At 58.4% G+C, this 25,113-nt stretch overlaps 9 protein-coding genes across 9 annotated transcripts; 7 read left to right on the top strand and 2 right to left on the bottom strand.

Moving 5' to 3' along the window:
• Positions 1-177: 177 nt before the first annotated feature.
• Positions 178-2,868, bottom strand: BJ171DRAFT_117287 (major facilitator superfamily domain-containing protein). Its single transcript, XM_053105512.1, has 6 exons — positions 2,468-2,868; positions 2,264-2,314; positions 1,980-2,106; positions 1,031-1,876; positions 364-848; positions 178-285 (listed from the first exon to the last, which is right to left on the bottom strand). Exons 1-5 carry the CDS (start codon positions 2,633-2,635, stop codon positions 409-411), a joined length of 1,632 nt encoding a protein of 543 aa, XP_052971494.1. The 5' UTR covers positions 2,636-2,868; the 3' UTR covers positions 178-285; positions 364-408.
• Positions 2,869-4,853: 1,985 nt separating this feature from the next.
• BJ171DRAFT_117267 (uncharacterized protein) lies at positions 4,854-6,787 on the top strand. The gene is made up of 5 exons (XM_053105509.1): positions 4,854-5,157; positions 5,289-5,435; positions 5,574-5,646; positions 5,744-6,001; positions 6,130-6,787. Exons 1-5 carry the CDS (start codon positions 4,946-4,948, stop codon positions 6,769-6,771), a joined length of 1,332 nt encoding a protein of 443 aa, XP_052971493.1. The 5' UTR covers positions 4,854-4,945; the 3' UTR covers positions 6,772-6,787.
• Positions 6,788-7,919: 1,132 nt separating this feature from the next.
• On the top strand, positions 7,920-8,618 carry BJ171DRAFT_408299 (uncharacterized protein; the record flags this gene model as incomplete). Its single annotated transcript, XM_053107265.1, has 3 exons — positions 7,920-7,995; positions 8,274-8,322; positions 8,498-8,618. Coding segments are annotated over 3 exons (246 nt in total), but the record flags the coding sequence as incomplete, so codon positions are not given.
• A 468-nt stretch (positions 8,619-9,086) lies between these two features.
• On the top strand, positions 9,087-11,425 carry BJ171DRAFT_117232 (WD40-repeat-containing domain protein). Its single transcript, XM_053105508.1, has 3 exons — positions 9,087-10,306; positions 10,504-10,954; positions 11,125-11,425. Exons 1-3 carry the CDS (start codon positions 9,353-9,355, stop codon positions 11,364-11,366), a joined length of 1,647 nt encoding a protein of 548 aa, XP_052971491.1. The 5' UTR covers positions 9,087-9,352; the 3' UTR covers positions 11,367-11,425.
• Positions 11,426-12,750: 1,325 nt separating this feature from the next.
• On the top strand, positions 12,751-16,060 carry BJ171DRAFT_418507 (kinase-like domain-containing protein; the record flags this gene model as incomplete). The annotated part of the gene is made up of 12 exons (XM_053107346.1): positions 12,751-12,829; positions 13,465-13,606; positions 13,779-13,815; positions 13,933-13,986; positions 14,136-14,218; positions 14,311-14,420; positions 14,551-14,590; positions 14,698-14,816; positions 14,921-15,138; positions 15,288-15,387; positions 15,502-15,854; positions 15,941-16,060. Coding segments are annotated over 12 exons (1,455 nt in total), but the record flags the coding sequence as incomplete, so codon positions are not given.
• A 1,196-nt stretch (positions 16,061-17,256) lies between these two features.
• Positions 17,257-18,802, top strand: BJ171DRAFT_486953 (uncharacterized protein). Its single transcript, XM_053109234.1, has 7 exons — positions 17,257-17,378; positions 17,451-17,542; positions 17,678-17,728; positions 17,881-17,967; positions 18,208-18,268; positions 18,387-18,418; positions 18,531-18,802. The coding sequence occupies exons 1-7, from the start codon at positions 17,288-17,290 to the stop codon at positions 18,549-18,551; spliced, it is 435 nt and encodes a 144-aa protein (XP_052971489.1). The 5' UTR covers positions 17,257-17,287; the 3' UTR covers positions 18,552-18,802.
• Positions 18,803-19,986: 1,184 nt separating this feature from the next.
• On the top strand, positions 19,987-21,098 carry BJ171DRAFT_396390 (Mob1/phocein; the record flags this gene model as incomplete). The annotated part of the gene is made up of 5 exons (XM_053107184.1): positions 19,987-20,081; positions 20,226-20,239; positions 20,381-20,477; positions 20,592-20,719; positions 20,854-21,098. Coding segments are annotated over 5 exons (579 nt in total), but the record flags the coding sequence as incomplete, so codon positions are not given.
• Positions 21,099-21,187: 89 nt separating this feature from the next.
• On the bottom strand, positions 21,188-22,335 carry BJ171DRAFT_486948 (tubulin binding cofactor A). The gene is given in 4 exon segments (XM_053109233.1): positions 21,188-21,675; positions 21,856-22,060; positions 22,142-22,266; positions 22,281-22,335. The coding sequence occupies 3 exon segments, from the start codon at positions 22,183-22,185 to the stop codon at positions 21,598-21,600; spliced, it is 327 nt and encodes a 108-aa protein (XP_052971487.1). The 5' UTR covers positions 22,186-22,266; positions 22,281-22,335; the 3' UTR covers positions 21,188-21,597.
• On the top strand, positions 22,336-23,364 carry BJ171DRAFT_486947 (phosphatidylinositol N-acetylglucosaminyltransferase subunit Y). Its single transcript, XM_053109232.1, has 3 exons — positions 22,336-22,417; positions 22,652-22,830; positions 22,953-23,364. The coding sequence occupies exons 2-3, from the start codon at positions 22,726-22,728 to the stop codon at positions 23,070-23,072; spliced, it is 225 nt and encodes a 74-aa protein (XP_052971486.1). The 5' UTR covers positions 22,336-22,417; positions 22,652-22,725; the 3' UTR covers positions 23,073-23,364.
• The last annotated feature ends 1,749 nt before the right edge of the window (positions 23,365-25,113 follow it).

Below are 25,113 nucleotides of genomic sequence, written 5' to 3'. Positions count from 1 at the left end.
GACCTGCTGGCACCAGTTAGCTAGGCAGGCACTCTGCGTGAACAGACTGAGGGAAAGTAAAAGGTTTGTGCACTGAACACAAAGCAGCATTGGCTGTAATAAATCTAGGCAGCGGTGCAGCGTTAATAAAGTGTTTGAAAGGAGAGCATCAGGACGAACGATGATCAATAGTGCATATGCTTCATAATGAAGATGATTGTGTTTCATGATGCAGATGTTTGCTTGTGTTGGATGGTGTAATTGTCCTTATGCTCACGAAGTAATCGATATGGAATGCGGATTGTTCTACAAAGCAAGAAATCGAATGAATGTCGCTTCTAATGCACTGAACGGCGTGTAGTCGATCGAGAGGCTGGTACTCACCGCAAACATACGTTCGGAGCCGGGACGCACCCTCTTATGACCATGTTATTTTCCACGGACAGCTTGTGCATTCGAGGTATCGTGATGGTCATCAGAGATGGGATGGTCAAAGTGCAGCGTGGACAAAAAGTCTTTGCGCTCACAGGACGCAAAGAAGAGGCATACAGTGCCTCCCACGGCGTAGACGGCGATGGCAATGTAAAAGACTGTCTGCCAAGCCGCCACACACGATGCGGACTCGGGGTAGGCGTTGACACAGCCGCCGGCCTGGGTCAGAGCGCCTTGGGTCAACGGAGCGGCGATGCCTGGGATGGTGGCGATGGTGTTGGAGACGGCTATGACCAAGCCGCCAACCTCGCCACCAATGTCAAGGGCCATGGGGAAGAATCCGGGGATGGCGGCTCCGGAGAGGGTGATGGCGCAGATGAAGAAGGCTGAGCCGGCGACAGTCGTCTTGGCCTGGGTGATTCCAACCATGCATAGTGCTGTTGGTATAAAGCAAGATGAGCCATACTAGTTATTGAGCAATCGTCAATGCGGTCCATGATGCACACGGTGAGATGCACTGCCGTCAAGAGCTCGGGCCTGCAGCAGGAGACGCTCGATTCTCGGCCAAGTCCAATGGGCCTTGCGCTTCCTTGCAACTTGGCCAGTGTCAGTGACTCACCTGGGCCAAAGAATCCGAGGCAAACCAAGAATTTACGAACGTTGGTGACGGAAAAGTACTTTTTCTTGATAACAGCATCCGCAGCGAGCGAAGAAACCATGAGGACAACCCACAGGAACACATAGGGCAGGAAGCCAAAGAGACTCGTGGTATCAGCATCAAGACCCAGGACGGTCGAGAGAAAGGTCGTGGCATAGCCCATCAGCAGATACATGGACCAGTTTGAGCAGAAATGGACACAGTAGAAGACCAGGCAGCTTGGGGTCCGTAGGAAGTGGGCATAGAGAGTGAAGATCTGTCCCCAGGAAAGGCTGGAGACGGGAGGGCGGTGTAGGCCATGGGTGTCGTGGTGGTTCTGCAGCATCTTTTGGCTTTCACTCGTGCGAGTGTGCGCGTGATCGTGATCATGATCATGGTCGCCGAGCGAGTGACCGATCTCAGGGTGGCCATTGCCATGGTGTTGGTGGGGATTGGAATCGTGACCAAGGTTGCTGACGTTGACGCCCGTGTGGACCGAGTTGGACCGGGTGGCCACGGGGTCGTGGTGCTCGTCGTGATCAATATGGCGAACGTGGGCATCGTTCGGGTTGGGGAAGGACTGGATACAGAAAATGTAGGTGACGAACCACACCAGGCCAAGGATACCCCAGACATAGTAGTCGCCACGCCAGCCACCGAGGTTGGCTCCGATCATGGTGGAGAGACCATTGACGCAGGCCGTTCCAATGTACATGCCGGAGTACTGGATGCCCGTGGCGATAGAATATGCTTCAGCCGGGATCCACTGGGCATAAAGCGCCGTGGTGCCGGGGATGGCAGCGCCCTGGAAGAGGCCAGTGACAATGCCTGATTGCGAGGAGAACGACAATTAGATTCACATCCATGGTGCAGGTGGTGCAGGTGGTGCAGGTGGTGCAGGTGGTGCAGGTGGTGCAGAATCTAAACTCACGGGTCACTATGAGGCCGGCATAGTTTTGTCCAAGGGATGGGATAATCAGGGTAAAGACTGAGGACATCAAGAGTCCAATGCCCAGGATCCACTTGGCTCCGTATCGCATGCAAAGGATTCCAATGACCTGAGATTGGGCAGAGATTGGTGAGAGAGCTGATAAATTGCTGGGGCAAACACTCTCAGCAGAGCCTATGCCCACTGCCAGCGCAGATTTCGCATTTGCCATGGCATGATACGCTACCACAGTTATGAGGCAACCCAAACAGACAGCAGCGACTTACGAGCTGGAAGATGATGTATCCGTAATAGTAAGCCGCGACATACTGAGCGATCTGGAGGCAGAATCATCGATAACCAAAGAGACCGATGGCAAATACGATATCGTTAGTATCCTTCCATGGCTCGGGGCAAGGGGTCGCAGCCAAAGAACCAAACGCGAATGGGTGGTGCCGCCGGTCGTTCCCACGAAGAAAACAGGCGCTCACCATGTTGAGGTTCCAGGGTGGGGAAGCTTGACCGGCCATGTCATGCTTGGTGACCGAGACCACATTTCTGTGAGTGTAGCCGGCAAAGAGAGCAAACATGGAGAAGAAGATGACAACAAAGAACTTTGGGATGTTGACCACCCAATAGGGCACTACTCCGGCAGCCATGGTCGAGACGGAAGCACAGAAAGCGGGAAGGAGCGGATTAAAGGGCCGAAAGGCTGCTCAACAAAAGGCAGGTGTCCGCAACGTGACAATAAAGCGGAGAGGGCTATCTCGAGGAGTCGGCTATCCGAGGCTGCGCGGTTGTAGGAGCAAGCCGGCCAAGGAGGTACCGGGCGAGGCTGAAAAACTGCCGAAGCAAGATGGTGGTGGTGCCCTGCTTCAAGAGCGTCCCTTGACTTTATACCCCTCCCATCTCGACGCTCAACAGCGATATATGTCAATCACCTGGGCGCTACGTCGGCAGGACGACGTCGTCTCCTGTTTATTGTCTGCGAGTGCGTCACAGTTGCTCATCGCGATCAGGGTATGTTCGATAAGTAGAAGCAGGCAAGGGGATGTGCTGGGCATCCGCCAAAACTCGCACTGGCCAGGGCCGATCAGCGACGTCGTAGGAGCTCGGGGAGGGGCCAAAGATATGATTCCCGAGCAGTCCAGATTGAGTGCGAGGAGCGAGTGGCCACTCAGAGGCTGTTGATATGACGAGAACGGCGGATATGACGAGCGCCGAGAGATATGACGAGCGCCCTCGGCCAGGATGCGTCAAGCCGATCGAGGCACAGACCCAGAGGACGACCACGACAATGGTGCGAAGGCTGATTGGCAGATCTGATCGGCAGCGAACTGAGGCGCGAGCTCACCAAACGGAGCAACACGCCGACGGGAACAGTAGCCGAGATTGCCTGATGCAGACGCAGAGGCCGGCGCGATGGTCGTGACGATGATGGTCTGCGACGATGGCGGTGGGCCTGCAGCAACCGCGGTTGTTCCCTGGCCATGACATTAATATAATCTTCATGTGATGGACCACCCGCAGATACACTGGCCCCGGCTGCTGTGTTGTCGCATGGTGGAGCATGAGACCAAGCAGGCGCGACCCGCGGCCTGGGACCAGATGCGCACGAGGCCTCAGGATGCGATCCAGCGTTATCCTTGCCATCGACCGCCCCACTCGGTCCTGATGTCGCTGATGTCGCTGATGTGGTTGGCCTCGATCGTTGTTGCGGTGGCTCATCTGCGATCTGTCCAGGGTCAAGCAGGCCTCGAATGGACCCGCACGCGACGCAGGCCAGCCAGCCACGTTGCGGCCAGCGAGAGAAAAAACACGCCCATTGCGGACGGCGGCGCGGGGCAGCGGCGCGCACAAACGCCCAGCGATCCCGGTGGCGATTCCTATTGGTGGGGAGACGCGTGGCGTGGGTGCGGGTGTGGGGGAGAGAGAGGGCCGGGGGCCGAGAGCGGGCGAGAGCAGCGCGAGAGCAGGGGCGAGACGGCGTCACGCGCAGTCAGAGTGAGCGCAGCCAACCGCCGACAGCGCACGCCAGCGCACACCGACACACCCGACCGAGAGCGAGGCCCCCTCTCGCCCCGGCCCTTGTCCCGGCGCCCGTCCAATCGCGCCCGTCCAACCGCGCCCGTGCGTGCCGGCAGGCAGTCCGGCAGGCAGTCCGGCAGGCAGTCCGGCAAGGCGTCCGGCAAGGCGCCCGGCCATGACCACCCCTCCTCCCGCGCCCTTCCCGCATTGCCCTGCCAAACGCCCAGGCCTTTGGACGGGGCACCGGCCGTCATAAATCTGCTGCTCCTGCTGCTGCTGTCGCTCTCGGTCGACTCCATCAGTCTCTTCCACGATCCTCTTCGCCGTCTGGCCTATCCAATCCGCCTGCTAGCCAGCAGCAATAGCAGCAATAGCATCAACTGCAACCAACCAACAGCAGCGCTGCTGTTTCCCCGCCTCTCAGGTACAGCTTCTTCACATGCCCGCTCCCGCTCCCGCTGCCGCCTCCGGTGCTGTCCTCGGAGATAGAGCTCTCCCCGTCTTCGATCGGCGCCGGCTCTCTGCAAGCGCTTATCGCCTGTCCGGTGCACCCCGGCAGGCCAGCGAGCCAGCGAGCCAGCAGCTCCAGCCGGCAAGCACCGGCCCGAGACCACACCCAGGCGGCTCTAATCTCCAGCCCCCGTCGCAACAGAGCGCTTTGCGCCCTGTGAGTCACTCCCGCGAGTTTTCTATCTTGATTGATCAGCTGGATCCGTGCTGGATCCGTGCTGGATCCGTGCTGGATGGCCGTTGTTGAATCGCTGCTAGTGGCCACTAGTTCCGCCAACAGTTGTGTTGAGTGTGGCAACCCGCACACACTTGGCCGGCTATAGCTTCTCCACCATTGCCCTGTGACCCGCCTGCACCATCCCCCTCCGGCTCTCTGTCGTTTCGCTCACCCTCGTGTGCCCTATATATTCCCGGTATCACTCCCGCCGTTCATGTCGCCCTCGCCCTCGGTCCTGGATGAAAATGCCATGTTGGGCCTCGCCTCCTGCCCTCGTCGACGTCCGATCGCTCGGCCGCCCAAAGTCCCCGCAAATCCTTCCTGTGCCATGACCCGCGAGTATCTGACGCTTCAGTCGCTCAACGACGACTGCTTGCTCCACATCCTCAAGTTTGTCGGAGGCACCAAGCTGGTGTCGCTGGCCAGGTAACGCTTCGGCCAACCGCATCGCATCCACGAGCCCGAACGGCGTTGCATGTCCGCCATGAAGCGGTGCAACCCAGCACAGCTGCCCAGCCCTGATCCCCCTGGTTGTCGCACCATCCACGGCCTCGCAGACTCTCTCGCCAGTTTCGTGCGCTCGTCAACCATCCCGACCTCTGGCGCCATATCAGAGTCAGCGGCTCCGTGCCCGTCGCCATCGCCTTCATGAACCATGCCCTTCTGCCTCGTGCATCAGCCATCCGATCGCTCTCGTTCGAAAAGTGAGTAACCCTCAAGCCGCACTTGATCCACTTGATTTGCGTTGGCTTTCCATCACACTCTGCCGCTTCCCGCTCTCCAACCCTGCCTCATCTCGCCGCCCACTCACAGCTTCTCCTTTCACTTTCCTCGGACTGCAGGATCACCTTTGTGTCATACACGCTGATTCCGGGATATGAGATCGAAAACACCTTCCACACCATGTTCTACCAGGTAAGACGGCGGCGCTGCTCGTCCACAACGCCACCGGCATAGCCTTCTCTGCTCACGCATTCCTGACGCCAACTGCTCTCTGTTCTCCCCGTCACAGGCGGTCGAGGGCCTGTTGCAAAAGTGCGGCAGCCAGCTCAACGAGCTCGTGGTCGCTGAAAACGGCGATACTGTCTTTGCGGACTCGCACTTTTTCTTCTCAAGCTTCGCCCAGCACTCGCACAGCCTCCGCAAGATTTCGCTGCTGAGCACCAAAAATAGCGCCTATGTCGACGACGGAACGCTGATGCTTTTGACGTCGTCGTGCGGCGGCGTGCAGCACTATCGTGATCTCCAGGGCGACGGACCCAGCATCAAGGTACGCCTCTGCAGCTCGCCGTATCAATGTCGCCATCGCAAACGAAACAAAGCGAGCTACCTCCGTTATAGCTCCCATCCCTCAGCTATAGCCTTGCTGACTGCTTTCCATCTTCTCCTTCCCGCTAGACCATGTCTCTGATTCTTGACGGGTGGCCGTCGCTCGAGAGCCTCGAGGTCAACACCAACACCCGCCACTGCCAAGAGTTTGCCGCCCATGTTGCCCAGTTTTCGGATCGCCTGCACCATCTGCGTATCTCGCACTTCGACGACTCTCTGATGTACAACGAGGGCGGCTGGCGCTACTCCTCGATCCGCCAGTCGATGAACTCGACCCGTGCGACCGAGCTCCTCGCCTATCCGCTCGGCCCGACTGGCCTGGAGGCGGTCTGCATCGGCCTCTCGAACCTGATATCCCTGGAGTCTCTGACCATCGACCTGCGCACGACCAAGCACGCGGACGGTCTCTACGTCGATCACATCGAGTCGCTCCTCCTGGCGGCCCCTCGCATCAAGTCGTTCACGTACATGGTCTCGTACAGCACATACTACAAGTCCGATGGCTCTCTGGGGCGGGCAGATTTTGACCCGCGGTCGCTTCGGAAGACCCCAGACAGCACCTGGGTGACCAACCAGTATCAGAATCGCATCGTGACCGGCTGCCCCAGTCACCGCCGCGGAGGAGCCCTGGCGCTTGTCCGGATCCTGGATAGGATTCGGGTGGCTGTGGAGTGCCGCGGCATCAAGGCGGTGCTGTCGTGGTCGGTCTGAGCTACTGGAGCCGCAAAGTCCCCTCCACCCACTTATCGGTGAATCGTTAGCTTCGGCCTGCGTGCTGGCTGGCACAGCGTTTGCTGACGCTCATGCTGCACTTTTACCACTTGCCTGCTTTCCCCTTTGTCTCCCACATTCTGTTTTTTGCTGTACCAGAAGTACCTCCGGGCCAAGCGCGATTGACTCTCTCTCTCATGCATTTTTCTTCCATGGCGGCCTCGGTGTTTACACCATAGCCTCGCCTTGCATTTCGTGGCCTCTGCCCGTATACCGATTCTCTCTGACTGTCCATCCCGACGCCCTTGCATGACCTTCATCGATATTCACTATCTTATTTGGAGTATTCTTTCCATGAGTGGTACCAAGTCGCCTCCGACTCTTTTTTTGGCTTTCCTTTCACACCTTGCCATCCTCATGGCTGCTTTCAAAAACAACAACAACAACAACCGCATCCAACATTTCATGCGCATCGCCAGCTCGCCATCGTCGCCGGCATCCCCCCCCCTCACATTTCCAGAAACTGCTTGCTCCGCCATCGCGGCCATAGATTGCGTCTTCCTCTTGAATATGATCTCGCTTTGAGCACACCACCCCAGGTCTCTCTCCCGTCCTCGCCTGCGTCGTCGCCCGTCCTCGTTCTCGGCGAGAGCGGGCTTCGCGCCCGCTCTCGGCCTTGTTGTTCATGGCAACCCGCCCAGCCAACCTCCTCATCTCCATCCACCCGTTGCTTCATCTCCACCGCCATCCTCAGCAGCAGCAGCAGCAGCAGCAGCAGCAGCAACTGCATTCAGCGTCTGTCGCCAACCGCCTGATTTAGGACTCTACTCCACACACACAAACACCTTTCCATCCAGACATGAGCTACCAGGTGCGCCTCAAAGCCTGTCCGAGCCAACGGCTCTTCGCGGCCGGGTGCAACCCGCCCACTGCTCCTCTCTCCCTGCCCTGGTTCTCCTGCTCGTTTGTTGGGCCCTGGGTCCTCGGGATGCCGAGATTGTCGTCAATGTCCATCCCGTGCGCGTCCCGTTGGGCTGCGAACCGATTCCTCCCGCTGCTCGTCCGTCATTTCTCCTGCATCTCGAGGAGAAAGAGGGCGATTCGTCAGTAACGATCGTGAGCATTATCTCCCCGGGGACGCCCTGGTCCAGGCCGTCGACCAAAAGAAGGATGACTTTCGCAAGTACCTGGAAAAGAACGGCATCATTGATGCCCTGACTAAAGGTTGGTCATGCCGACGAGAGAGAGAGAGAGAGAGAGAAAGGGAGTGGAGCAGGTGATAGTAACGAAGCCGACCACGACTTGGAGGATGCTTCATATTGGGTCCTGACGAAGACGAGAAAGCAGCCCACAAACTGCACTGGCGACATGCTGGGGATGCTCGGTTGTCCTCGGCCGTAGGGCATTCGCCTGTTGTCGATGCTCTTATCCCACCAAGCCTTTGGCGTTGCGCGCTGCCACTCCTCCAGCGCACTGACACCGCTCCTGCTTGTCTGTCTCAGTCCTGGTTGGACTCTACGAGGAGCCCGAGAAGCCAGAGAGCCCCATCGAGTAAGAACAACCATCGCCATTGATCCCCCACTCGCTCTCTTCATCGATGCCTCGCGTCCTCTCCCATCGCCCTCGGGAATCTCCACTCGGGACTCACAGGGTGAAGGGGAATGCCACCATCCGCACTCATCCTGCTGATTGACTCACTCGCTGCTGGATGTGCCCTGTGGGACAGCTTTATCAAGCAATTCCTCGGCGGGCCATCGGATGTCGATGTCGAGGCCCTGCGCGCCGAGAACGACGAGCTGAAGCGCAAGGTCGAGGAGCTGCAGCAGCGGCTCGACGAACTGACTGCACAGGTACGATGCAACACATTCGATCGCATGCCGGTGCGCGCTGTTGCTTCTTTTGCAGCAGAGGTACTCATCTTTGACCCAAACCCGTGTCTCGTTCGTGCCGTGGATACGCGGGGGGGGGGCGACAACCCAAAAGATCCCTCCTCAAGACCCGAATGCTGCGACAGGCGCCACTGCTCCGACCGACGCCCCGGCTTCTTAGACATGACTTTCTCTCATACACGCACACATGCCCATAAGGCGATTGTGTCGACAGAGCCACGGCACCAGAGCCCGGACAATCACCTTCCAGGCAGTCGTGAATATACTACGCTAGATCCGGTGTTGTGCGGGAACAGCGACATCAGACGTGCGATGCCAGCTTCAAGTGCACCTCGTCCGCCAGTCCCTCACGCTTGCGCTTGCTGGGCAGTTGCATCGGCATGTCGATTCCAGATTGCTGAGGCCCAAGCAGCACCACCACCACCACCACATCGTTCTCACAGGCAGACGGATTTTCCGCAACTGCGCAGCCGCCGCTTCTGTCCCGCCGCTTCGCACCGCCTGGGATTCTCGAGGCTGGCCGCTGTGGCATTGGATGCTGTTGCTCCGACATCGCCTCGGCTGATCAAGTTGCAGCAGCTTTCCGTACCCTCGGTTCTCTCCCAGCGACCACCAGTGGCACCAATATCACCAACAGCACCAACAGCACCAACAGCACCCGTGCGATCCAGGCCCAGCTCAGTTTGCCCAGGATGGACAACCAACTCTCCGAATACGAGCTCGAGCGCCTTCGGAACATCGAGAAGAACCAGGAGATCCTGCTCAAGCTCGGACTGGTCAGCGGGCCGACGTCCCTCGGCAGTGCTGCCTCGGCAACCCATGCGACGCCCGTCAAGCGCAAGCGGCCTTCCTCAAGCACACCCAAGCCCGCCACCGCCCCAGCGGTCCCGACCCGATTCTCGCTTCGCACTCGCGGCCACAAGCCAGCAGATGTGGAAGGGTCCAAGCTGCTGGCCAAGATCGAGCTCCAGGAGGCCAGCAGAGCACGGGCGTCTCGGGCTCGCCGAGCAGGGCGCATCAGCTTGATCGACGACGAGGACAGCGATCAAACACAGGACGACGACGATGCCGGCGGCGGCGAGAGTGATGCTCTTGCACGCAAGCGGCTGTTCCTGGGGTCCCTCAGCCGTCTTGATCACGGCATCGGGATGCCGCACCATCCTCGTAAGCACCCCAGCTCGTCGCAAGTGAGCGGAGATCGTGACGACGAAGTCACTGTCGTCGATTCGGAAAATGACAACGACGACGACGACAAAGCGGAGGACGGCGGCGCCGGGGTGCCCGATGCCAAGGACCTCGAGGAGTTTGACGAGATCCGGCGGCTCAAGGCTCAGTTCCCATACGTCAAGATCTGCAACGAGACCATCACGGCAGCCGAGTTCCACCCATCCAAGCACAAGCTCGTCCTGGCATGCGGCGATAAGTCTGGCACGCTCGCCTTCTGGGACGTCCAGGATGCGCTTGAGCAGAACGAAAAGCTCCGTGACCAAGAGGATGAGCTCACGCCAATCGTCTACCACTTCAAGCCGCACCGGTCGCCGATATCCAAGGTGGCCTACAAAGTCGGCGACAGCAAAAAGTTCTACACATCGTCGTACGATGGGTCGATCCGATGCATGGATGTGGAGGCGCAGGTGTTTGAAGAGGTAAGGCCGTCGGGATCGCTGCTGCTGCTGCTGCTGCTGCTGTGGTGGTGTGTGCGATCGAGAGGAGGCAGCAGGACATGAATGAGATATCCAATTCCGAGCGACTTGCATCCGAGCCGAGCAAGTCCGCTTGGCGGAAGCGTTGGTCATGCGCATTAACGGCCGGCCCGATGCTCCGCTCCACTATTGGACTCTAGGTGTGTGTCCATCCGACAGAAGAAGCGGTGACGTCCTTCGACTTTGGTCTTGATGCGGACGCTTGCTGGTTCACCTGCAGCTCTGGAAACGTCGGGCGGTTCGACCGACGAGAGCCGGGTGCTCCGACGCTCTATGCTTTCAGCGACAAGAAGCTCAACACGATCCATGTGTCGCCGCGGAACGCCAACCTGCTTCTGGTGAGCGGACTCGAGCGCACCCTCAAGATCTTCGATGCCCGTAAGCTCAGGCGCGGCTCGAAGGAGCCGGCAGAGGATCTGGTCGAGGCTCTCCAGGTGTTTGAGCACTCCAAGTCCGTCAACTCGGCGTACTGGGACCCGGCTGGGAATGACATTGTGTCGACATCTTTTGACGACACCCTGGGGCTGTGGAAGAATGCGAGCGACCCCGCCAAGTGCCACCGCATCACGATTCGACACGATAACAACACAGGTGAGCGGCGCGGCCCAAAGCCTTGCCGATTTGCGATCGCTCTGGTCGGATCGCGGAGCCAGGTGTCCGTGCGATACGGCTCTGTGGTCGATCTCCGTCGCGACACCATGGTTGATTGCATGAGCAGACGCAGACGCTCTTGCTGACGTACCGCTCTGCACTTGCTCCAGGACGATGGATCCAAAAGTTCAAGGCGACCTGGCGAGACGCCCCCGCACACAGCACAGGCCTCTTTTTCATCGGCAACATGAGCCGTGGGGTCGACGTCTACTCTGGACAGGCGGGGCGGCGGATTGCGTCGCTGTTTGATGCCGAGAACGTCACGGCGATCCCGGCGGTGAATACGTTTCATCCACATGCCACGCTGCTGGCGTCCGCAAGTGCGTCCGGAAAGGTCACGATCTGGAAGTAGCCTCCCTCTCTCAAACACAAACCAACACGGACGCCTGTGGAAGAGCCGGCGTGTCCCTCGTCACGCTGGACTTGGACAGGTGTCTGTGTGGATCGACAGGCTCGGTGGCCCGGCTCGCTCAGACACCAAAGGTCATGCGTTGGCGAACAGCAGACGCCGTGGCCCAGCGCAGCCCTGCCCCCGTGGACAGGTGGTTGCGGTGCGAACGAATGAATGCTGGTGGACGGTACCAGTAGATAGAGGCAGGCGCATGGTTCAACTCAATAGACGCGGACAGCACCGGTCCAGCAACACGAGCAGGGCGATTGGCGCGGCAGCGAGCAGCTCCATACGGGCTCCCGGACGCTGGCCTCGTCGGCACATTCGGTTACGACGACGGATGCTTGGCGCAATGTGCTTCGCCGGGTCAGATGGCCAGGAGGACGGCCCCATGGCTTCTAGGAAATGGTTGGTGGTTGGATCCTGCGGTCGGGTGACCCCGCCTGGTGCACCTGTGGCCTTGCATTTCACATGCCTCGCTGAGCCAACAGGGTCCACACGGCTGCGGCGCAAGTGCGGGAGGCGGCTGACTGGGAATGACTGAGGGCTGATTGGCAGCAGCAGAGAGCGGCTGCGTTGTCTGTCTCCTCGATGCGAGGATGACCTGCGTGGCCTGCATGGCCTGCATGATGGCCCGCATGGCCCGCGAATCACACCCTGTGCTGCCACCGAGCCAGCCAAGCAGCAAGCACAAAGGGGTTGCTGCGATGACCATTTCGATCGCCCCTGCGGCGCCGGGATGCGTCAGACCTTGCACAGGCCACTCCCCCCCCCACCACCATCGCTTTGGGGCGGGCCTGCCCTGATCTCCCGTGCATCGCATCGCCCCGCATCGCATCTGCCATCGTATCGCATCGATCGTCCCTCACCGTCGCATCCGCAGTGCATCCGCAGTGCACCCGCAGCGCATCCACAACCCATCTGCCGCCTCCGGCTCCCAGCCCACCAGCCCCGCCCCGCCCTGGCGCTTCCGCGGCGTGCCTTGTCTGGATGTGCCAACCGCGGCGGACCCGCCTTTTCTGATTGGCCCGATTACGTCAGCCAACGCCGCCCTCGTTTTCACGTGCTTGTATGACGCGGCACATACCCGCTTCCTTTATATGGCCGCTTCTTTCACCATCTCTCCCTGCCCTCGTCTGTCTCGATCTGCCCGCTGGCGAGGCCTATATTACCCGTTCCGGCGCTGCATTCCATAGCCCTTGCCTTCCTCGCAGCCGCCGTCCCGTCGCCCGATTCGCTCGATTCGCAGGGCTGCTTCGTCCTCGCCGTCTACCGGTCCCCACATCTCCGCTGCCGCTCCGTCTGTCGCCTCGCCCCTGCGTCTCGTCTGCAGACCCTTCCGAGAATGGCCAGCAACCGCATTGTCATCGGCAACTACGAATTGCATGAAACCATCGGAAACGGATCCTTTGGAAAAGTTAAATGTTCGTGGATCAGATATTACCTCCCTCCATGTCTCCAACCTCCCTCGCTCATTTGCTTGTGGTGCCGCCCTCCCTCCCTTCCCCATATCCGCGGCTGGCTACTTTGTTACTCCGAACCCCAGCGGGACTGGTTGCATCGGCGTGCATCGGCGTGCACTGGCATCCTCACAGCACTCTTTGGAGCCCGATAGGATGAGGCTCGATGGGCCCGCCCGTGCAGCGTCTCTGTGCCATATGGCTCGATTCGCCGGCGCGCCGTTCGACCGGTCCGGCTCCGGCCGTCGAACCCATCGCCAGGGCGTCGCTGTGGTCAAACGAGTCTGCAGCGCCCTTGACCACCGCCTCCTCGACGGCACCATCTCTCCCTCTCCCCCCCTCTCTCGGCGTCCTGCTGGCCCCAGCGCTTGCGACTATTGGAGCCTTGCGGTTTGGGAGACTTGGACAGCCAGCCGAGACCTTCCGCCTTCCGCCTTCCGCTTTCCACACTATTTGCTGCAGGGAGCTGCATTGTCCCGCTGATTCGCTGTACCGCGCGATGGCTTCGCTCAGTGTGATTGACGCTTCCCTCTCCTCTGATCTCTTCGGTGCAATACCCACCTGGCCATCCATCGAACTGGCTGGTGCCCAACATCCAGTGGCTGTCCACCAGTACACCGGCCACAATGTCGCCCTCAAAATCATCAATCGCCGCAAAATCGCCAACATGGATATGGTGGGCCGGATCAAGCGGGAGATTCTCTTTCTGCGGTTCCTGAGGCACCCGCACATTATTAAGTTGTAGGTGTCCGTCCTGCTGCATCTCGTCGTGACCATGGCCATAGCCCGTTCCTGCACCTCCCACTCGCTCCTTGGCAGCTCCATGCTTGCCTCGGAGATGAGCTGCCACGAGCTCAACTGCTGCTAATCCACTCATTTCCTCCGGCGATCTCTCTCGAACGGCTCGTCATAGATACGAGGTCATCACGACCCCGACCGACATTCTCATGGTGAGCAGCCCGCCCGATGATTGTACCATCCCGGATGTTCTCCTCCATCACTGCTGGCTCTCCCTCTGCGGCCGACCTCATCTCGCTGACTGCCGATGGTTGCCGTTTCTTTTGAAGGTCATGGAGTTTGCTGGAGGAGAGCTGTTCAAGTACATTGTTGAAAAGGGCCGCGTAAGTAGCTCCGAGCCTGCCGCTGTCGCTCACCGCCCATGCGGAGTGTGTTATGGACCCCTCGAGGGTAGCTCGGCTGTGCCCGTCTGTGCGGTGTGAGCTGCGTCCCGACTTCACTCCTGACGAGCCCATCGAACCACCACGATCAGCTCTCCGAAGACGAATCGCGGCGGTTCTTCCAGCAGCTCATCTCTGCGGTCGACTACTGCCATCGACACAACATTGTCCACCGGTAAGCCCCTTTCCTGCCCAGCACCCGCGTTCGTGGCCTTGACGATGCCTGCTGGCTTTTTCACTGACGCGTATTCTGATGCGTGTCCGCAGCGATCTCAAGCCGGAGAACCTGCTCCTGGATGAGTTCCACAACCTCAAAATTGCAGACTTTGGTCTGTCTAATATTATGGCCGACGGCGAATTCCTCAAGACCAGCTGTGGTATGTTTGGCGCATCCCATGGCTCGATCCTGATCGACCTGGTCGGGCTGCTGTCTCAAGCCAGTGCTCCCATAAACCGATTTGGCGCCATCAAATTGCGCTGACCCACGTCTCCGCTCGTCGCTGCTAGGCTCTCCCAACTACGCCGCCCCGGAAGTCATTAACGGAAAGTATGTACAAATGCTGCGACTACTGCCAAGAATGCTGTGGCGACACTATCTGCGCTCTTGGGCACCTGCTCACAATGCTTCCACTCTTCTGTTGCTTCCATTTTTAGATACTACGCTGGCCCAGAGGTTGATGTTTGGAGCTGCGGTGTCATCCTGTATGTGATGCTGTGCGGGCGGCTTCCCTTCGACGATGAAAATATACCCGCTCTGTTCCGGAAAATCAGCAGTAAGGATGATCCAATATCCGCTCCCTTGTCGCATCTCTGTGCCGTTGACTCGCATCCATGTGCTGATTTACCTCGACTGCCTGCAACCGCGATGCCCTTCCAGGCGGAGTCTTCTCGCTTCCAAACTCTCTGTCCAACGAAGCCAAGGCGCTCCTGCTTGCCATGCTTGTCGTCGAGCCCGGCAAGCGAATCACCATTCCCGAGATCCAAGAGCTCGCCTGGTACAAGAAAGATCTCCCAGAGTATCTCATCCCCTCACCCGAGAACGAGGACGACGAGCTGCACAATGTTGACGAGGCTCTCCTCAAGGAGTTGACAAAGGTGAGCAGCCAGTCGGTGTGGCCAAGGCAACCAAACCAAGCCGCATCTGGCTGCGGCGCGCCAGCAAGTGACCGGCGTGTGATTTCTTCTGCCTTTTTCTCTCTCGCTTGTTGCAACCATGGACTGACCTCATCGATTTGTGGCAACAGAAAATGGGATTCAACAGGATGACAATCTATCAAGCCCTGCAAGAAGTCGAGAACAACCAAATCAAAGTCACGTACCAGCTGCTGGCCGATCACAAGCGGGGTGAGTGAGCCTTTCGAGGGTGGTGTCCAGCCGTGTATGCCGCAGGCCCCCGTGAGCCTCCTTCTGCGGTCTTTCATTTCCAGGCTGCTGACCTGTTCGGCTTTGCATCCACAGGAAATCTCTCGCGGGCCAAGCCATCTGAGAGTTTTTTTTCGGGCATTTCGCCCTCCTGGAGCGGCAATCAGTCGACCATGCTCGATACTGCTGATCCTGGCGCCAGCCTTGCCCCCAGCAACATCAAGGTCCTGAGCTCCAGTCTGCCCAAAAGGCTGGAGACCCCTCCGCCGATGCCAGATCCTACAGCGGCACCAAACACCCCTGTCGGCACCATCACGGTACTATCGGCGGAGAAGAAGGCCATGGTCAAGAAGAAGACTCGGTCGCGCTGGCACTACGGCTTGCGCTCCAAGAGCGCGCCGTTGGACATTATGCTCGAGATCTACCGCGCTCTCAAGAGCGTTGGCATGGTAAGGCGACTTCTTGTCCAAGTCTGCTCTACTCATCGACAGGCCCAGTCTTGGGGTTGAGGCTAACACCGACATCGCTGCTGAAGGAGTGGAAACCCATCGATGCATACCACGTGCGCGCCCGCTGGACATACAAGGGCCAAACAGTCAAGCTGGATATCCAGATCTACAAGGTCGACCGCGGCAGCTACCTGGTGGACTTTAAGAACTCGACACCGTCCGTTATGGCGCCGGACTTCTCTTCCATGGGCCAGGGTACCTCGGCGCATCCCGACCGTAGCATGTCAACGCCGTCGCCCGAGGCGTTTGGATTCAGCGACATGTCCTTGGAGCTCAAGAACGGCATCTCATCGCCCATGAACATTCCCGGCAAGAACAACACCCGGCAACAGTCATGGGAAACGCCGTTGGCCACGCCTCCGCGCGAGACCTCGAGCCACAGTATGCTCTCCGGTAGCGCGCAGGGCGACTCCCGTCCCATGTCGATTCATGCCAATGACCTAGGTTTTGGCAAGGGCATGAGTATGGCCGGAAGCGCCTCCCGCAGTAGCGGCTCGCCTTTCCTGACGGGGCGCCAAACCCCGAGTTTCCGCCCTGGCCATGCCATCCATCACCGACAGGCCTCCCGCACCCACAACATGGACTTTGGCGGCCCGAGCAGCTACACCACCGACACCAGCGCCGCCAGCCAGCTCTCCGACTCGATGGCTGTCGGCAACAGGCACGCCAATTTCTCCTTCTTCCTGTTCTACGAAGCCTGCTCGCGGCTCATCACCGAGCTGACATTCAACGGCTGAACGATGGCCCACCCAGCAATCGCATGCCTGCCTGCCAAACATCCGATACCACACGCCTCCCTCGAAACTGATATGCAATTGAAGCTCTCCCCGTGCCTCTGACGCCGAGATTATCTCGACAACTCTTCCGCTTGTTCTGTCCTGCCCTCCATCTCAATCATCCTTGTATCACACTCACTTCTAATACTCTTTTGGGTCTGCTAATCTCTCATCCGCACCGCATTCGTCTCGGCTCTATTTTACTTGCCTTGAATTTATCTCCTTTCCTTGCCTAGTAACTTTTTTTTTCAACTCGACCTTTCCTCGTGCGCGGGCTTTCTCTTGTTTCCCGGTCTCGCGCGATGAGTCTCGATGCCTGGAGCAAGAACCCACTCGGTTTTGTGTCAGTTGTTTGCAAAGCCCCCCCCCCAAAAAAAAACGGCCCAGGGGCACAGCCCCCATGATGCGGGCCCATAGACATGTAGTTGCTTCTTGGCGACGCAGCTTATTGATCAGTGGAATCAATACAGTCTCCTTGGAGGAACGGTGCCATCCTGTCTCGGGTGCGGATGGGCTGTCGTTTGGGGCAATATGTTGAACGGACTGTCCACGTGCGCACCAGATGACACGTGATCCGATGTGTATCAAACCTGATTGATGGGCTGGTCCGGGCATCGCCGTCTCAGACTCGGTCCCAACATGGCTGGCAAGAAGGGCTCTTCGTCTAAATCTAGCAAGCCCAAGAACGGTAAGCCCGTTTGGCGCTTGCTCCCCCTCGACGATCGGTCCATCGATATATAATATTCTTTCAAATCACCAGACGGAGATGAGGGCGGCAAGTCCGGCAGCGGCAAGCTAAAGTCAGCCAACTCGGTCAAAGTGAGGCACATCTTGTGCGAGAAGCACTCCAAGGTAGGTGGCGGACCGAGGGACTCTCCCTGGGCTCTACCGACCGATGACCTCTCCGATCCGTGGCGGTCCGCGGCGATCCCCGAGCGTTTGCTTCCCGACAAAGCCCCCTGACCTCGGACCTCTGATCCGATCCAGTGCATGGAAGCTCTCGATAAGATCAAGGTCGATGGAATGCGATTCGACAAGGTAGGGCTTTCTATTCGCGGCAGTCGAGGCGGAACAGGCACCGATCGTCCGACCTTGACGAGTCTCCTTTCATCAGTATGATGGATGCCCCGCTCCGCTGAGCCAACGTCATCGACCGTGAAGATGTTGATTTCGGTGTTCCGTCTGCACAGGTTGCGGAGATTTACTCTGAAGACAAGGCCAAGGCAGGAGGATCGCTTGGCTGGATGGTGCGAGGATCCATGGTTGGTCCCTTCCAGGTAAGCGGGGATACCGATGGCTTCAAGGATGGTGCCCCAGTCTGCTCGGCGCGATGTCCGCAGATCTGAAGCCAGGGTCCCCACTCCCAACATCGCCTATATTACTGCCGCTCTGCGACTTCGGGACGTCGAAGCTGCAACCCGTCCAGCCCAAATGCAACCCCATGGATGCGATAGAGCTGCTACCTGCAAACTGCTGAACTCCCATACCCATACATATATGCACACAATGGAACACAGGACGCCGCCTTTGCTTTGACGCCCAGCACCTGCGATGCCCCCATCATCACCGATCCGCCAAGTAGGTTTCTCTGATCGTCGCTGCAGTGCGACGTGGCCCATATCGGCTCAAGCGATGGGGCAAGTGCACGGCGCACCACTTCTAACGCCCACTCGGCTCTCGCTCGACTGCTCCTCAGTCAAGACCAACTTTGGCTACCACATCATCATGGTGAGGACATGGATCAAGAGCGACAGAGAGCACAGGCAGCCTCGAGGACAGGAGGAGGGAAGTCGATGGAGAAGCTCACGCATATGCTGCTCTTGTGCGGACTTGTCGCCAGGTCGAGGACCGAAAGAACTGAGAAATTGGCTGCTTTGCCCTCTGTGGGCTCTAGTGTTCTGTCATTGTGTCTCGCCCATCGACTCGCACGGACGGAAATACAGCGATCTATGGCGCCGCTGCAGTCTGGATGACCAAAGCGATGATCAAAGCGATGATCAAAGCGGTGATCAAAGCGATGTGCTGGACTGACCTCATGCCGGCCGCGTCGCACAGCCCAAAACAGGCAAGACCTGTCCCACAGCCGCCGTTGGTGTTTTGGTTGGCCCGTCGCCCGGCTGGCGCTGGCCGTCCTCTTCACCTTCCATCGACTCGAGAGCGCACCCCTCGCAGCCAGCTAGTCTGCCGCCCAGCCCACCGCCCATCGCCGTCCCCGTCCACCCCCGTCTTGTCGATCCAAGACTCGTACCTGAGACCGTTCTGTAGCCGCCCTCTGCATCTTCCTGGACACACAGCACCCGCAACCGCAACCGCATCCCGCCCGTCGCCAGCCCACACCCCTGCACATCACAATGAGCTTCTTCAGGTAGGCCCATGATCCTGGTCCCCCTTTGACTCCCACCTCCCCCACGGATCCGCTGCTTTTCGTGCTCTTTCGATCAATCGATCAATCGTTTCTGCCAGAGCCCCGCAAGCCCGTGAGCTTGCCAGATGGCCAGTCACGCAGCCTACCACATCCGTTCGCCCTCGTCGGTGCTCGGCTTTTGGGCTCATGGCGCCGACAAGCTCATCCACAATTCACGGAGGTGGTGGATCTGCACTGCGACACGGCGCCTCTGTCGATGCACTGAGCGCTGCCGGATCGACATCTGGCTGCCAGAGTCGCTGCTGCTCCTCGCTGGTCCTTGCCTCGGGCGACGGTTTTTCTTCCCGCCACACATGCATCTGCCACAGCTCCAAAAGCCTTGCAATAGCTTCATCTTTCAAGGCAGCACCAACACATTTCCCGCAACCCCTGCTCCACAATCTCGTCCTTTGCACTCGCCCCCTTCCATTCCTTTGGTGGTCTTGTCCACTCGATCGGCTCGCCATGCCAACACTTGCATTGAGCTGGTTCTACCTTTCTCATTCGGACGAGTGCCGGTCTCAGCCTCGTCTGGATTACTCTGCGTGGAACCGCATCCTTTCCTCCCTCCTCCTCCCCACCTTCATCCTCCCAGTTTCAGGCCAGCCAGATGATCCCACCTGCCTCACGCTGGCCGACAATGACAGAAATAACGCAGGCGCATTGTTTTTGCCGTTGGATCCAAATCTGCCTCTCATACAATCCCTCTTCTCACAGCTATATGTCATCCATCTATGCAACCTTTGTCTCAAAAAACACATCTTCTTCTTCTGCCACCTCTACTTCTACTAAATCCTCGTCAACATCGTCCCGGTCGCTCTCTTCGGGACTCCGGCATCACAGTCGTCTCGGAGGCCGCGGCAAAGGTTCTCGGCCTAATGCCTCAAAGCCTCTGTTTCTGGAGCAGCCTTTTGTCAACGCCACGCTCGTGAACGGAAGCCTTCGGAAAGTCTGCAGCCTGCCTCGTTTCGTGGATTCCAATGAGTGGTACGTACAGGCTCGCCCCACCGCCATCGGATAGGCGAAGGGTATACTTGCCATGGCAGCAAGATTGGTTGGTTCCACCCGACAATCCAAACTAATCAAGAACATCACGCCTTCTCCACCCGCTGATCTTCGGCACCACCACAGGCTGGCAGTTAACAGTAAGCGTCCGACTGCTGCCATTCGCGCCCGAACCAGTGGAGCGCATCGACAGACGTTGCTGCTTGTCTGGATCCTGCTGTCATTGAAGCGCCCACCCGCGTGTGCCCAAAATCTCTGATACTGAATCATGTGTCTTCTAGCATTCGACTTCTTCATGCACACCAACTTTTTCTACGATGCTGTTGCCGAATTCTGCGACGAGGCCGGAGAGTGTGCTGTCATGAACGGTGGCCCGAGGTAAGCAGGACGCCGGCGATGCGCAAAGGGCTCGTCTGCTGGATCGCATGCACTCGATCGTTGGAGTGGTCGCCGCCGTGGACACTAACTGCGGCGTCCACTGGATCTACGCAGCTTCGAGTATACCTGGACGGATAGCCAGAGGCGAACAGTCAAGCTCTCGGCGCCGCAGTACGTGGACTCGGCCATGTCGTGGATCCAGACGGTGCTGTACGATGAGCAAATATTCCCAACCAAGGGAAGTAAGTACTCCAACAGGCTGTATACGAGACAAAGTCACGCATCCATAGGGCCTGGGAAAAGCTATCGGACGGGCAGAGTGAATCCTGGTCGTGGCGTTGCCTGCGGCTCATCCTGTGCACACCCACTCTTCCAGCAAACCCGTTCCCGAAGGATCTCCAGAACACCCTCCGAGCCATCTACAAGCATCTCTTCCGGATCTTTGCGCACATCTACCACTGCCACTACGACAAGATCCTCCACATGTCGGCCGAAGGCCATCTCAACACCCTCTTCGCACATGTGATCTGTTTCGGACGGGAGTTTGATCTCCTCGACAAGAAGGAGCTGTCGCCCATGAGCGAGTTTATCACGGAGCTGGAAAAGTCGGGTCGCATCTGATGGACGGACATGTCTTTGCTGTGTGGATCCCTCCCTCGAATGCACTTGCCCATCCATTGCAGCGATCACAACGAAGAAGCCTTTCTCGTTTCTGGATCCTGAATATACGCATGTTCATTCAGTACTCGTTCGTATGGGCTGTAACTCGCCCTGTAACTCGCGGGCCACGCGAGGCAGTGCCCATCGACAGCACACCGAGGAGCATCATCCACCGATAACGCACTGCTGCTCTGCATCCACTTGATCCCCAACGACAACCACAACGTCGGTCTCCTTGAATCCACTGTTGGCCATCATGTCGGGCGATTCACGGTGTGTATTCAGGATCCGCAGGAGCCACTACTTGCACTAAGAACCGGTTTCGATTTGGGCTGCTTCACTGGCACTGCCCGTACATTGCCTCCAGAGAGGAGTGTTCTTGCAAGGTGCGTGCTTGCCGCTGTGAGGGACGGAGGGTTGTGTTGCCCATCCTCCATGGGACAGCATCGAGCCAGTGCGTCTACAAGCTGAGCTGGGGAAGAGCTTGCTGGAGAATATCTTGCGCGGCAACGACCTCTTCGGCCTCCTGGTTCTCGGCCTGGAAGGAAGAGCGGCAGAGCCGGTGCGGCATGTGAGAATCCAGCCTGCCTCCTGATCGCTACGCACGCAATCCGCATATGACGCTTGCGCCTTCTCGGCGAGCTGGCATCCGTCCGTCCGCATCAGATTCGCAGCCCAGCAATGCAACAGCGTCCGAGAGAAGAAGCGCCGATCGCACCTGCAGCTTTTCCAGGAGAGACTCCAGCTCCTTGTAGGCAGCCTCCAGCCGCTTCTTGCTGTCGGGGATCATCACGGTGGTCTCCTGCAGGACTTCGGTCTGCTTGCGGATGTCGGCATCGTCGGCGCCGCTCTGCTTCAGCTTGTCGATGCGGTCCTGCTGCTTGGTCGACTCGAGGTGGTAGTATGAGAGCTCCTTATCCAATCTAGGCAAAGGCGAGCGAGTCAAAGCCGGGCGGATCAGGGCACTGAGGATGTTGCTGCAGCCGTGCAAGAGCAGGGCTTACCGCTTGACGACGCCGGTCTTGATTTTGAGATCACGGAGCGACATGGCTGGCTTGTTCTGTGGGCGAACGTTGGTGTCGGAAGATGAGGGTCGAGGCAGAAGGATCGAGGCAGAAGGATCGAGGCAGAAGGATCGAGGCATGTCCGCCACAGGGCGAATGCTGCGGCGTCTGGCTGGCTGGCTCCGAGCGGCCCTGGTTCCTCGTCCATCACCCCTGGGCAGATGCACCCAACACACCTGTTTGCGGTTCGCAAGCATTGCTTTCGCTTGATTACTGGTACGAGCTGACTGGCTGCGGGGCAATGTTGGGAGATCGATCTCCGTCAGAGCAGCAGATGGCGGCACCGGCCTTACGACAGGGCTCTGGAGCCGAGTTGGCGCTTTCCGGCCGATCCGGCGCCGATGCCCGCCATGAATCCGCCATCTCCAAGGGCCTGCGCTCGGCCAGTCTGCGACTTTGCAAGTGCGCTAATGACACTCGGCGGCATTTGCCTTGAATTATACGCCATAGACTGAGATCCTATTGCGTCGGAAGAAGCGAGCGGACGATCGAGTCCACGCCGCCAGAGCAAACCGACACGGCTAATGACAAACGCCGGCCTGCTCCTGGCAGTCGCTACCAGCGTCTACTTTGTATCGGCGATCTATTCCATCTGCATCTCCAAGTGGCTGCCGTATACCGGCATTTGGGTGAGCCGGGTATAGAGCTGGGTATAGAGCTGGGAGAGCAGTCCTTGCATGCATCACCATCGAACACTTGTTCGTCTCCACCCGAGTCCACATTCCTCATCCGCTTGCTGTGTCGATTTCAGGTCCTGGATTGGGTCAAGGACGATACCTACTACTGCCTGCTACTGCCGATCCTGGGGCCGGTGATGGTGTATTTTGTGTTCTTCAACTGGCTTGGGATGAAGTTCTTCAGGACAAACTAGTGCCCGATGAGTCCCCGGCGGCCATTCTTTGTTTCTTGATCCCTAATACACATGTGGTCGCCGAGTGTGTCTGGAGATGCTGCGTGCAGGTCCCTCATCGCCCATCAGGAACAACCTTGATATCCAGAGCCGCTGGTGCAAGAGTTTCCTGCGGGATCTGGGCTGGCGGCTCGACTTACAGCTGTCATTTGTGCCATGAGTTCATACCGGCAGAGAGGTCGGTGTGCAGTCGGTTTCGGAGCGCTTACAGGCAATCCAATAAAAACGGGACACCCAGGTTTTTGACCATTGATCGAATATTTTGTTACCCAATGTTATCGCGCGCTGGCCATGACCATTCGCCACACATCCGACTTTCGCACCGCCGCATTGCGATGCTACGCCCTCATCCATAGCCTGCGTAAGGTCGCCTCCATATTCAGTGTATCCGAGAGCACCATCCATCGATGGCACCGAGGATGCAAGCTGGATGACCCATCCCGGGTCCCAGCTCGCAGATCCACTTTCTTCGAGCAGGCATGTCCAGTCATTCGCACCCTGATTGAACAGGACCCGTTCCAGACTGGTCCTGTGCTGCGGTGCAAGCTCGAGTCCATCCTCCAGAGGAAAGTATCACTCTCACTCTGCCACACTTCCATCCACCGAGCAGGTCTCTCACACAAGAGGGCAACACACCTCTACAAGTCCAAGCGACTGGATGAGCGAGTGGCACAGTTCAGGGACCAGGCCCGCTCCATCGACCCACGACGATTCGTTTTTGTCGACGAGACAGGGATCAGGAGATCCATTTTCCCTCTTTACGGATACTCACCGAAGGGTGCTCCGCTTCGCCAGCGCAATCACATGAAACACAAGTCTGTCTCGGCTGCATTTGCAATCAACCACTGGTGTGCTGCATCGCATGTACATCCCCACATCATTCAAGACACACTCGATGGTCGAGTTCTTTGAGCGAGCGAGCTTCCCAGACGACTCTGTGGTTGTGATGGACAATGTCAGCATGCACAAGACAATGGCTGTCCTGGACTGCATCGAGCGCCGAGGATGGTCAGTGATCTTCACCCCACCTGCCTCACTCGACTTCAATCCCATCGAGAACTTCTTTGGGATTGTGAAGCACCAGTACAGGAAGGTGGCAGCGCTGAATGCGTCCGAGGGGTTCAAGATCGGGATGGTCACATTGTTCGAGTCTGCCGTTCGGAGGGTGCTTCCAGATGTCTTCCCACGGCTGATTGAGCGAGCGATGCGCTTCTGGGGTTGAGTTCCCTCCAATCAAGCCGCCATTCTCACGCTCACATCCCTGGCTTGAACCTCTCGGCGATTTTTGAACAGGTCACTTCCCCAACCAGCCCGCAAAGACGGGCTCCTGCTCTCGGGTATAAATGCCGCTCCTTCGTCCTGCTACTTTCTTCCCTCATCTCGCCTTGATCTGATCATCGCGCCATTGTACGATAAAAAAAGTCTCTGTTCTGACCAGTACCACTGGCAGGCACCCAGCATTCTCTGCCCCCATGCCTCTGAAGCGCAAGGGTACCGGTGATGGCCAGCCTCGGCCACCCAGGCCCAAGAAAGCCAAGTCACAGTCGGAGCCTGTCTCTGGTTCGTATTCTGATCTCACGCATGCTTGTTTCTCTGTTGCTCCGTCGCTCACCACCACTGCTTCTGCAGATCCAATGGATGTCGATCCCACCGAGCCTGGTCCATCTACTTCCTCGAGTACCGGCAAGCGATGTCCCAAGTGCGATGGCACCGATCACGAACGCTGCAACACCAACAAGTGTCCCAAATACCGGCCCCTCAAGAGCTCCGTCGTCCCACTCGTGGATGGAAGGTCATCCGCCCCTCAGTTCAGCTGCTTCAAGCAGACGATGGATGGCTGTTGTCTCAATCCCGCTCTCCGCGACAAGATCCAGGCCACCGTCGAGACCATGACCCAGATCCAGTTCGAGGCATCCAGGCTGCTCAACCTGCACATCCTCCGGTGCATCGAGCAGGATCTTCCCGTCCCTGTCATCTCCAGGGCCACCCCTGCTTTCATCCG

The sequence above is a fragment of the Polychytrium aggregatum genome (assembly GCF_025602895.1).
Source record: "Polychytrium aggregatum strain JEL109 chromosome Unknown BJ171scaffold_2, whole genome shotgun sequence".
Classification (NCBI taxonomy): Eukaryota; Fungi; Chytridiomycota; class Chytridiomycetes; order Polychytriales; genus Polychytrium; species Polychytrium aggregatum.
This window is presented reverse-complemented; position numbering and strand designations above follow the sequence as displayed.

Bases quoted from the DNA above. Each gene is read 5' to 3' on its own strand.
- BJ171DRAFT_117287 (XM_053105512.1), bottom strand. From the start codon at position 2,635: ATGGCTGCCGGAGTAGTGCCCTATTGGGTGGTCAACATCCCAAAGTTC. The intron at 2,107-2,263 runs GTAAGTCGCTGC...GCCCAATCTCAG, and splicing joins GATACATCATCTTCCAGCTC to GTCATTGGAATCCTTTGCAT. The intron at 849-1,030 runs GTGAGTCACTGA...TTATACCAACAG, and splicing joins CCTCGGATTCTTTGGCCCAG to CACTATGCATGGTTGGAATC.
- BJ171DRAFT_117267 (XM_053105509.1), top strand. From the start codon at position 4,946: ATGTCGCCCTCGCCCTCGGTCCTGGATGAAAATGCCATGTTGGGCCTC. The intron at 5,158-5,288 runs GTAACGCTTCGG...ACGGCCTCGCAG, and splicing joins AAGCTGGTGTCGCTGGCCAG to ACTCTCTCGCCAGTTTCGTG. The intron at 5,436-5,573 runs GTGAGTAACCCT...CTCGGACTGCAG, and splicing joins CGATCGCTCTCGTTCGAAAA to GATCACCTTTGTGTCATACA.
- BJ171DRAFT_117232 (XM_053105508.1), top strand. From the start codon at position 9,353: ATGGACAACCAACTCTCCGAATACGAGCTCGAGCGCCTTCGGAACATC. The intron at 10,307-10,503 runs GTAAGGCCGTCG...ATTGGACTCTAG, and splicing joins AGGCGCAGGTGTTTGAAGAG to GTGTGTGTCCATCCGACAGA. The intron at 10,955-11,124 runs GTGAGCGGCGCG...CACTTGCTCCAG, and splicing joins TCGACACGATAACAACACAG to GACGATGGATCCAAAAGTTC.
- BJ171DRAFT_486953 (XM_053109234.1), top strand. From the start codon at position 17,288: ATGGGCTGGTCCGGGCATCGCCGTCTCAGACTCGGTCCCAACATGGCT. The intron at 17,379-17,450 runs GTAAGCCCGTTT...TCAAATCACCAG, and splicing joins ATCTAGCAAGCCCAAGAACG to ACGGAGATGAGGGCGGCAAG. The intron at 17,729-17,880 runs GTAGGGCTTTCT...CCGTCTGCACAG, and splicing joins ATGGAATGCGATTCGACAAG to GTTGCGGAGATTTACTCTGA.
- BJ171DRAFT_486948 (XM_053109233.1), bottom strand. From the start codon at position 22,185: ATGTCGCTCCGTGATCTCAAAATCAAGACCGGCGTCGTCAAGCG. The intron at 22,061-22,141 runs GTAAGCCCTGCT...GCCTTTGCCTAG, and splicing joins AAGACCGGCGTCGTCAAGCG to ATTGGATAAGGAGCTCTCAT. The intron at 21,676-21,855 runs GTGCGATCGGCG...TCTTCCTTCCAG, and splicing joins CTCTCCTGGAAAAGCTGCAG to GCCGAGAACCAGGAGGCCGA.
- BJ171DRAFT_486947 (XM_053109232.1), top strand. From the start codon at position 22,726: ATGACAAACGCCGGCCTGCTCCTGGCAGTCGCTACCAGCGTCTACTTT. The intron at 22,831-22,952 runs GTGAGCCGGGTA...TGTCGATTTCAG, and splicing joins TGCCGTATACCGGCATTTGG to GTCCTGGATTGGGTCAAGGA.